General features: G+C 37.8%; 1 protein-coding gene across 1 annotated transcript; it reads right to left on the bottom strand.

The window, feature by feature from the left end:
* Window positions 1-504: 504 nt before the first annotated feature.
* On the bottom strand, window positions 505-11,171 carry LOC130802370 (protein Iojap, chloroplastic). Its single transcript, XM_057666346.1, has 5 exons — window positions 10,903-11,171; window positions 9,273-9,399; window positions 1,973-2,111; window positions 1,744-1,832; window positions 505-1,013 (listed from the first exon to the last, which is right to left on the bottom strand). The coding sequence occupies exons 1-5, from the start codon at window positions 11,098-11,100 to the stop codon at window positions 892-894; spliced, it is 675 nt and encodes a 224-aa protein (XP_057522329.1). The 5' UTR covers window positions 11,101-11,171; the 3' UTR covers window positions 505-891.
* Window positions 11,172-11,429: the final 258 nt, after the last annotated feature.

Consider the following 11,429-nt stretch of genomic DNA (forward strand, 5'->3'; position numbering starts at 1 on the left):
AAGACGAATCCAACCCATCTTCGTTAAAGTTTGCTCATAACAACTCTAGTTTAAGTAAGAATCAATGAAGAATCGGTTGAGAAACAAACACAAACATTCATATTGACTTTAAAGAAAAGATAATTAAAAGATGTGACTTTATAATCAAATATTCCTTATTCGAAACACCTTCATGAATCTCCTCAAAATAACCCAAACAACAAACCAAATTGGGGACTAAAACGACTCTATTATAATTTTAAAGTGGTTTATTTACTGTAGGTACCTTCCCAGGTGATATGTATGCTACTCACCTTTCTCTTTATATGACTCATCCTTTTGGAGAATTATTTGAGTGCGTGCATTCCTCTTTGCCCTTTCGGAGGGGTACAGGTTTAGTCTATTCATTATCTTCCTCCCTTGTGGACCCTCACCTATGTAAGATTCTAAGTTGATGACTATGAATATACTAAAATGATTTCGGCATAACATGATTATTCCAATATATTTGTCATTCTCACAAAATGCCAACAACCAAACAAAGCTTGTATACCAAACTTTTCTACTAAACACTTTTGTTTACACAAATTCTTCCTAAATAAACATAACTAAAGCAAAACCATTGATCTATATCTATGATTTACTAAAGCCTTACCTTACATATGCCATGAACACTCAATTTTGATCCTTACCTTACAACAACACTCGATCTGTCTAACACCGATCATAACAAATTCATTCCGCTATCTCCGTGAAACAATGTCAAGACACAGATTGAAAACGAAACTAAATCTAGGTCTGGCAAATACTGCTTCCCGGTACATGCCTCAACAGGATTAGCGCCTGTTGCAAAACAATCATCTTACAGGTCAGGCAAGGCTGAGCCGGCCTACTGCTTAATACAAGAGCTTTTCACCGACTAAACGGCTTTTCATCCTCAAATGGCAACTCTATGGACGTTGCATTTCCGTAGAATTCTTCCAAGTTGTAGAATTCTCTTTGCGGAGGAAGAAATAAGTGCACGACAACATCACCTGTTTTAAATACATGTAGAAGAATTACTACTCCACATACTTCCTCCGTTCTGAAATACTCGCTACATTACGGTTATTGGCACTATAACTGTACAATGGTTACCCCCTATACCTTTTTTGTACCATACATATGCATTAAAAGTAAAAAATGTGATGCAACAAGAACAATTAGCTGAAGGAGAACAGAGAATAGCATGATCTCAAAAGTCCTAGTAATCAATGACATAATAATATTTTCATTAAAACAAGGCCATATTTCTTTCAATAATCACAACCTTGCATCAGTGCCGTTTCTAAAATTTTATGGGCCCTAGGCAAAATAAAAGACATAGGGTTACTTTTGGTTTTTAAGGAGTGTTTGCAAAATAACAGAGACGGAGCCCTATATTTTATAATCATCATTATAAATGTGCATGTGTTATATACTTCTTAATCAATAAAAAGCCTAACCTAATAAAAAAAATGCATGTTGAGTTAAGGTATTGGGTAAAATAAAGCTAAAATTTTACAAAAAAATGTTCTATGTCTTACGTGACAACATTTCTGAGTTGAGTATTCAGCCCCTTTCTAGCTTTAGGCCCTAAGCAAATGCATAATTTGCCTAGGGTCAGGGATGGACATGCCCTGCATACTAGTCGACCTAATCTAGCCAAAAAAGACGGGCTAGACAATCAAAAAACAACCCATGACGTGATGGTTATGGAAAAATGCTTTAGAAGTCTACACTTACCGAAATCTAGTAGTGTCCAAGAGTTGGGTTTTAAGTCACCATTTGGAACCTTCCCGAACTTTTCTTCTGCAAGATCTGCCATTTTAGTCCTGGAAGAAGAAGGGAATACCAACTATCGCCCATTACATATTCTAGAACACGAAAGATTTAAATCTCTGAGGAGCTAAGAAAAGTTTTCATCAATGAAATACAAAAGTGAAAATATTGCAGCATAATGTCAAGTGCACACCTGATAGCATCAAGTTGAGGACGAGAAAATGCTGTTGCAATGATGAAAAATCGAGTCCAATATACAAGAGGTTTAACGAACAAAACCTTGATATCTGAAGCCTTCACCTCGTTTGCAACCTTGGCCATCGCCACAGCAACTGCACTGATTCACAAGCTGTCAATGTACATTTGTAGCGGTATCATGCCCGTTCATAGGATGCAGTGTTCGTAAAACAACTATGCACGAAGCAATCAACGAGTATAATTAGGTTTACATCTCAAGGATGATTACTAACTACTCCATGATAAGAAAACTAGAAAATCCAGCAAAAACAAGAAACGTAAACGCGTTATATAAATCTTATTACATGCAAAATAAGATCAATTTTCGCCATAGAAGACCGGACTACATACCCTAATCATATTTCAATTTTCGGAACCTGTGGCTGTAACCTATGTTCGATTTATCAACGGTTGTACCACATAGGTTGTTTAGAAATTATTGGGCATATATTCTTTCTCCTTCTGGAAAAAGATTAGGAAAAAAAAGAAATGCGAAGGGAAAGCGGTACTTGCTGCGAGCTAATGATAAGGGTTCTACTTATGGTGGTGGTAGCAAAGGCAAAAGTAGGTCAAAGTCTAGAGCTTCAAACAAGAACAAGACTTGCAACTATTGCAAGCTCAAGGGTCACATCCAGAAAGATTGTTGAAAGTGGAAAAAGAAGCATTCCAATAATGAGGAGAGGTCGGTTCTAGTAATGCCGAAGCTAGCTATGTGAATGATAGCGATGATGGTGGCGTCTTAGTTGCAACACATGAGTACAAGGGTGAAAATGAGTGGATTCTTGATTCTGGGTGTTCTTTTCATATGACACCCAACAAAGACCTCTTCACTACCTATGAAATTGTAGATGGAGGAAATGTTACTATGGGCAACAATGCGACTTGCAAGGTTGTCGGTTTGGGAGTATTCAAATGAAAATGTTTGATGGTATGGTGAGAACTTTGTCCAATGTAGGCATGTTCCCGAGTTAAAGAAGAACTTGATTTCACTGGGTACTTTGGACAAGAATGGTTGTAGGATTGCTTGTCAAAGTGGAGTGATGAAGGTCATAAGAGGGTTACTAGCTGTGATAAAGGAGAAGATGAACGGGAGTTTGTATGCTCTAGAGGGTTCAACCATCTTCGGCTCTGTGAATGTCTCCACTAGTATCATGTCCGATGAAGAGACCAAACTTTGGCACTTGAGGTTGGGTCATATGGGTGAGAGAGGTATGCATGAGTTGAGCAAGCAAGGCTTATTTGGAAGAAAGAAGCTTGGGAACCTAGGCTTTTGGGAACATTGTTGTTATGAATGGTATCACATGTGTGACTTGAGTGCACAATTAAAGTGTGTATTCATGTGTGTGACTCTTGGTTTGTGGAATCCAAAAGGGTGTAATTATTGAAGAGTATTCATGGGAATTATTGGTGTTAATGAAGATTAATGAAGAAGTAGAAAGGACTTGTTTTTTTGGTAGCTCGATCAGAATTCCGACAGAGGAAGCAGAATGGTCGCTCGACCTACCCGCTCGACCGAGCGAGCCTTATTGGTTGGTCGAGCGGTCAGACAGAATGTATCCAGAATGTGTCTGCTGCTCGCTCGACCGAGCGAGCTCTCTGTTCCAGTCGAGCGGTTTCTCTGATGTGCATGGGATGCGATTTTTCGACCTTTCAAGTTCTTGGAGTTATTTCATATTATTCATTACTCTATATTAATACTGTATTCAAGTGAGCTATTGACATTTCATGTACCTAGTACTATATATAGAGCTCTCATACTCACACATCAAACACATCAAACACATCAAACACAACCCCTAAGCCAAACACATAGCCTTTTGTTTTTATCTCTTACTCAATTGTAATTCTTCATTTGTAAGTATTGTTTATATATTCTTGATATAATATAAACAGAAACTACACACCACGGAGGACGTAGCCATCATTGGGTGAACCTCCTTAAATCCTTGTGTCTCTTTTGCTTAGTTTACATTGTCAAACATTGTTTTTTTCATTGTTGTTTGTATCGTTCTTAACATCGTAACGGTTTTGGCAAACATTTTCAATTGTGTTTATGGGAAGCTCAAGAGAGTGAGTTTCAAGCCGTCAATCCACAACACCAAGGGGATCCTTGATTATATACATTCCGATCTTTGGGGGCCTTCTAGAAAGACTTCACTTGGTGGGTGTAACTACTTGCTTAACTCTTATTGATGACTATTCAAGGAAGGTTTGGTGCTATTTCATCAAGCACAAAGATGACGTATTTGATGTCTTCGTTAATTGGAAGACTATGATTGAGAAGAAAACCGGGAAGAGCATCAAGACATTGAGAACGTACAATGGTCTTGAGTTTGTAGATAAGAAGTTTCTTCAATATTGCACCAAGAAGAGTATAGTGAGGCATAAAACATGTGTTGGAAGGCCTCAACAAAATGGTGTAGCCGAAAGGATGAAAAATACGTTGTTGGAAAGGGCTAGGAGTATGATCGCACAAGCTAAGTTGAGCAAGAGGTTTTGGGCCGAAGCCGTTTCTACGGCATGCTACTTAGTGAACCGTTCTCCACACACCGCATTGCACTTCAAATCCCCACAGGAGGTATGGTATAATTCGCCGGTTGATTATTCTAATCTTAGAGTATTTGGTTGTCCGGCTTATATTCATGTGAATGAGGGAAAGCTTGAACCTAGAGCTAGAAAATGTATTTTCATGGGCTATGGTGTGGGTGTAAAAGGATACAGGGTGTGGTGTGTGAAGTCTAGAAAGATCATTACTTCTAGGGATGTAGTTTTTGATGAGAATGCATTGGTTACTCCTACGGTGGAGAACACTCTTACTAAAACTGCAGGTACATCCAATGACACCCAAGAGGAGGTGGAGCCTCCCAATGTTGATGGAACTGATGATGATGCTCGACATGAAAAAGAAACCACTTTGCCCACTCAAAGAGAAAAGAGGAGAATTATACCTCAAAGAAGGTATATAGAGGAGTATGATTATGTGGCTTATGCCCTTACTATTGCTAGTGAGGTGGAGTGTGAATGATCCTAATTCTTACAAGGAGGCTATGGTCTCAAGTAACTCAAGCAAGTGGCTAGTAGCTATGAAGCAAGATATGAAGTCTCTTGCAAAGAACAAGACTTGGGTTATCGTTGAAGCACCTAGAAACAAGAAAGTTGTGGGGTATAAATGGGTTTTCAAAAGCAAAGAGGGATCGACAAGCACAAGCGCTCTGGTATACAAAGCAAGAGTTGTGGCAAAAAGGTTCACTCAAGTTGAGGGAGTAGATTTTCATGAGGTTTTCTCACCGGTTGTAAAGCATTCTTCCATTAGGACTTTGTTAGCTATTGTAGCTATGAAGAATCTTGAGATGCATCAATTGGATGTGAAAACCGCTTTCTTACATGGAGAGTTGGAGGAAGAGATCTATATGAAGCAACTGAAGGGTTTTGAAGTTAAAAGTAAAGAAAGTCATGTGTGTCGTTCGAAGAAATCATTGTATGGGCTAAAACAATCGCCTAGATAATGGTATAAGAAATTTGACTCCTTTATGCTTTCACATGATTTTACAAGGAGCTCTTATGATAGTAAGCTTGATGGTGGGTCTACGATATATTTGATCCTCTATGTTGATGACATGCTTGTAGCATGTAGAGATTTGTTTGAGGTGGAGAACTTGAAGGTGTTACTTTCAAGTGAGTTCGACATGAAAGATCTTGGTGAAGCCAAGAAGATACTTGGATTGGAGATATTGAGGGATAGAGCAAAAGGCATCTTGTACCTTAGTTAAAGGAGGTACATTGAGAAGGTATATAGAAGATTCTCCATGGGCGATGCAAAAAGTGTGTCCACGCCTCTAGCTTCTCATTTCAAGCTATCCAAGAAGCTATGTCCTCAAACAAAAGAAGAAGAACAAATGGAGGACATTCCTTAGCCTTGCGCAGTTGGTAGTATTATGTATGCCATGGTGTGATCTAGGTCCGATATTGCTCAAGCAATTAGCATGGTGAGCCGATATACTTCAAATCTGAGTAAGCGACATTGGGAAGCACTGAAGTGGTTGTTAAGGTTTTGAAGCGAACTTCAAACGTTTGTCTCAAGTTTGGGAGAAATTCAAGCGGGTTGATTGGGTATTGTGATTCCTATTATGCGGGTGACTTAGATGCTAGAAAATCTACCTTGAGAAATGTTTTTACATTGGGTGGAACGACGGTGAGTTGGCAATCGTCGCTCCAAGATGTGGTCGCCATGTCCACCACCAAAGCGGAGTATATTGCTATCGGTGAATCATTTAAAGAGGCAAAGTGGCTAAAAGGGTTGGTTGGTGAGATGTGCCCTGAGATGAGCATGGTGCGTGTTCATTGTGATAGTGAAAGTGTCATTCACTTGGCAAGAAATCAAAACACTTTTCATTGAAGAACCAAGCACATCGACATTAAATACAACTTTATTCGAGATGAAGTTGAGCACAAGAGAGTGGGCTTCGCAAAGATAAGCACAGATGATAATCCGCCCGACATGATGGCGAAGTCGTTGCCCACCAAAAAGTTCACTTTATGTGTGGACTTAATTGGTTTAGAAGCTTGCTTGATGTGAAGCCCCTAAGGAGGCATTTATGTGGTGTGTTACTTGTTTGATTGTTAGTGGTGTGTTGGATGGAGTGTCTTGGAGGAAGTGTGTGATCTTGGTGAACTCAAGTCAAGTTGGAGATTGTTGGAGTTTGGTGTGACTTTGAGTGCCCATTGGAGTATGATGATGTTTGATGGTGTGTGGATGTGTGTATGGGTGTGTAAGATGATGAGGAAGTGCATTGAAGATGCAAGTTGATGTCTCTCTTCAATGCCTGCTGCTGCATAAGATCAGAATGCTTCTGATCACTTCGCTCGACCAAGGTGACCTGCAGCTCGACCCGAGCACTGTGGCTCGACCAAGTCTACTGGTTGCTGCTCCTCCGCTCAACCAAGAAAATCAGCCGCTCGACTAGGTCTGTTTCGCTCGACCGATCAAGCAAGGCCCAGTTCCAACCTCTGTTTTTCTTGCGCGATAAGTTATACGGGACTGTTTTATTATGGGCTTTTGTCCCATTACTTGTACATGATTTCTAGTATAAATAGAAGTCCCTACACACATCCCTAAGTGGATTCTAACCCTAGCCAAACACAAAACCCTTCTCTTTCTCTTTTCTTCTTCTCCAAGTGTAATACTCCATTGTATGAGTTCTTGATATTGTAAATGTTACTTTATTTGTCAAATAAATAATAAAATAAAGTTACAAGTTTGTAGAAGGAAACAAATTACATATGACAATCAAGAACCATGCTTATGTACACCACCGAGAACTCCGAGAAACCGATCTTCAATCCCGAACAAAGTAACAAGAAGATTTTGTTTGAACTTGATATTAATTCTAGAAGAGATGCTCTTTCCTAAAATATCATTTCCTCCCTACTACGGTGCTTGGGAATAAACTGGAAATATGTTCTGAGATACAAAGAATTACACTAAATTCCTAGCACACGAAATCTAGAATGATATAAGGAAAACTTAAATGGAAGAAGATACGAAAAATTACAATCGAGGATTGCAAGTTCTCTATGTAAAGTGCTCGAGGAGAAAAGAAATCAGAAATTGCATCTCTAAAATAACCACACAATCCTTCTATATTTATAGAATAGCTTACACCTTTTCACGAAGCAACATGTTACTCCATGAAACACAAGATTCATTCACGAACTAATGTCGTCTTTGAACCAAACCATCCCAATATATCTGGTTAATATAACCATATTTAACCGTTGGTAGTTACATTATAACTAACAAACGGATAAACTAACTTTGCAAAGAAGAATCCGCAAAACAGTGCAAAACTCGAGGGCCGCGACCTGTTGTTTCCACAAAATAGTAGCTTTTCCTTCTTTTCTCGCGAGCCGCGAGTTGTTTCACGATCCGTGAACACTACTTTTTGCTCAAAACATAAACTTTGCAACCTTGGGATATTCTCAAATTAATTTATTCAAATTAATTATTTAATTTAATTAATTATAGTTCCCGATGACCATTATACGCTCTAAATGACAACACTTGAGAACTCCATTGATTCTTCACATGATACAAGCAAGCTAACCACCACCGAGGACGTAGCCCACATTGGGGAGAACCTCATAAATCTTGTGTCTTATGTTTATTGCATTGTTTCTTATTGCTTTTCATTGATAGTTTATTGAAGTTGTTTTATTGCATAGAACACCTCTACCATTGGACTTGGGTGATTTTAGGGATAAAGATTGAAACTTTAGACCCTAGTGTGCTTAGTTTTTCAGAAACACTAACAGAATGGCAGATCAAAGGAGAAAACAGGAAGAGAAGAACAACATGGAAACATAAGAACAAAGAGCAGGACAGAAAGAATTCAGAATGTAATTAGAAAAGATAACCAACTAGAGATATGCTGCTTTTGAGGAGCAATGGACTCCCAAAATAACCATAATATTTCTCAATGCCGTCCTTAGTTTCTTCCTATGTATTTATAGGTTTCATTTTGCCGGTTCACAATTTTATTACTTATTAAATTAAAAGCTTCTCGGACAGTTATTGTCAAGAAACCAACTCAACCAAAAGCTTAAGTTAATGGTTGAGGCCCAGGCTATGTTACTTGGACTCGGGTACTGATATTGGATACTATTAGTGTCCAAGTGTCGGATACATCTAAATATTCAATTCTACACCTAAAATAAAGTGTATAAGTGCCATACTAATGTCCAAGGATCAAGGATCAAAATGGGTATGTGAAGCAAAATGGAGAGTCCTAGTAACATTGAGCCCAAGATATGATATATACTCTAACACACCCCTTCACACGAGAGCCTTTTGGGTTAAAAGTGTGGATGCAGCACTGGCCCTCCTCATACCTGGTGCAAAATATTCCACTTGAATTTGAGGGGTGGTTGAGTTTCTAATCCGTGACCTCTTGTCGCGATGGCTTCACAACATATAATAAGGAAACTAATTATTTCCTTTGATGGTGAATATATTCCTGTATATTTAACAGTTATAATATTCCCTTGTGATCACATTAACAGTATTAGTCATATATATAGACAATACTAGATTAGAAAGCACATATCTACAGTCTTTTCCATTAAGATGAGAACCATGCACATCTTAAACCTTGAGAGAATGTAAGACAACAAATAGCCAAGGTAGATGTTGCTAAAAATAAAGAATTATAAAAACAAAAAAATAGATAGAGCACTGAAATAGTTCAATGGATACTTACAAGCTAAGCTCTCAGCATCATCATCCATTTCAGCACCAGATGACTTCTGATCAGATCTTTTGAAAACCACTTTCCCGTGTTTTTTAAAGAGATCGTCAAACATATCATCAGTATCTTCGTTTACATTCTGCAAAATTTAATCCCATCCACTATCATCAATATAACACTTATCAAATTCAGCAGTATATCTTAGCACAGTTCAGATCTAATCCCATCCATTATCATCAATATAACCCAGGCGCCTAATCGGCAGCTAACTTACACCGCTCAGTGCTGCTTTTTTCTTGTTTAGGTTGCTGGGGAGACTCTATAATAGACCACTTTCTCTAAAGGTTTCAATATAAGTTCATTTTCATTCTTTGTGCTTTCAAAACTCAAAGACAGGAAGCTGTTTAAAGAGAAGAAACACAATCTTGTTGAGTGTGTTTATACATTACAGTGCTAAGATTTACACAAAATTCATTCTACGATTCTAAGCGATCTTGAATCAAGTCCAAGCAACAAGTAACATCAACTAATTGTTTACAGAAAGGTTCTCATCTTGATTGTTTATCAAATTCCTGATAGAGTTTCTCCATCAAGTTTGGGAGGTATTTGCAGATTTTCTAAAGGTGTTAATGGAGGCACATTCAAGAATCCGGGTTGAAGCATTTTCAACCGTCTGATTTTAGTGTAATCTTAGTTTTTTTGTTATTGTCATCGTATTTTGGTGCAAATTTCCAACAATAACACTGAGAGCATCCTTATAACAACGCAATCAACTCAACAAAAAAATTCATTGAAATTATGCTTTCATACAACAACATTCCATTAACCCAATATCGAAAATTGGCACCCACCTAGACTGGGTTTAGGCATCAGATGTATGCAACCTTAACCTTGTTTATGACATAAAATAGGTTGTTTCCGATGGAAATCAAGCAATTATGCTCCAAATCCAATCCATTAAAATCCTCAATATGGAGAGATTTATGAAGCTTAAATTATACAATTAACATAGTATAATGAGTTATTATACATTTATTAACTAAAACTACAGCTAACAATGGTAAACATGTTAGTTTTTTCCCAAACATGCAATGAATGAAATGTAAAGTCCAAGTCTTTGAATATGGTGGAATCCCTTCTTCATTTATCAAATCCCAAGGCACCTATCGAGACTTACTTTGCTTCCTCAAAATAAGTTACAACTTGTCTTGTATGAGACCGTCTCATCATGAGACGAGCCCATATAATTAGCTCATTTCTCTAACTTTAACACACTAAATATACATGGGTCAGCCCAATAGAGATGATCTAATCATGAGAGCATCTCATTGAAGAATTTGTGAATATGTTAGCCCAGAAAATGAAGTTTAAGAAAATTATTAGCCCATCCATCCCTGAATTTGCTACATTTATCTTATCAATCCGTCCCACTAGCGTCGCTACATTTGGCTCAAAGTCTCCTACCGATTCTCGTCCACACATATAATATTTTTCTTCTATCTCGAAAACCAAACCAAAAACTCAATAAATAATAACATGTAATTGCAGTAAACTCAATGGGACGAAGTAGTACAAGCTAAAATCACAAAACCAAAAGCAAAATGGAATTAAAACATAAAGGTAGGAAGAAAGAGAGTCTTACTGAGCTAAATGCTCTGCAAGAAACCATGGAAGACAAACTCCTGAAGGATGAATGACGATGAAAATTTTGATTTCCTGGTGATGAAGAATGGTTGAAACCCGGAAAACCCAATTGAGGAAACTTGAAAGAAATCTGAATGGTGGTATGAAATCCATTGAAGGGAGCAGAGATATGCACCAGGTTGAGATTGTGTGCCATTAGTACCGTTTCTGCTAATCTTCAGCTGATTATTGTTCCAAACCAAAAGAAACATATCCGATATATTTAAGATAGGGGTCATTGGACACACACCTGTGACCCGGTCCGTCACGTTTCATTTAAATCATGAGAGACGGTTTTCATTTCTAATTGGATTGGTCTAAAAAAAATATAAACTAAGTTTTTAGATAGGTATTAGTAATACTGTAAGTAGTCATTTAAAATATTTTAAGTACTTAAGTACTTATTCGATGGGCATTAAGTATATTTAAAGTAGGGCATTAAAGATGTTGTAAGTAGGCATTATGTATATGGTATGTAAGCTAGTA

This window comes from Amaranthus tricolor, chromosome 16 (assembly GCF_026212465.1).
Source record: "Amaranthus tricolor cultivar Red isolate AtriRed21 chromosome 16, ASM2621246v1, whole genome shotgun sequence".
NCBI lineage: Eukaryota > Viridiplantae > Streptophyta > Magnoliopsida > Caryophyllales > Amaranthaceae > Amaranthus > Amaranthus tricolor.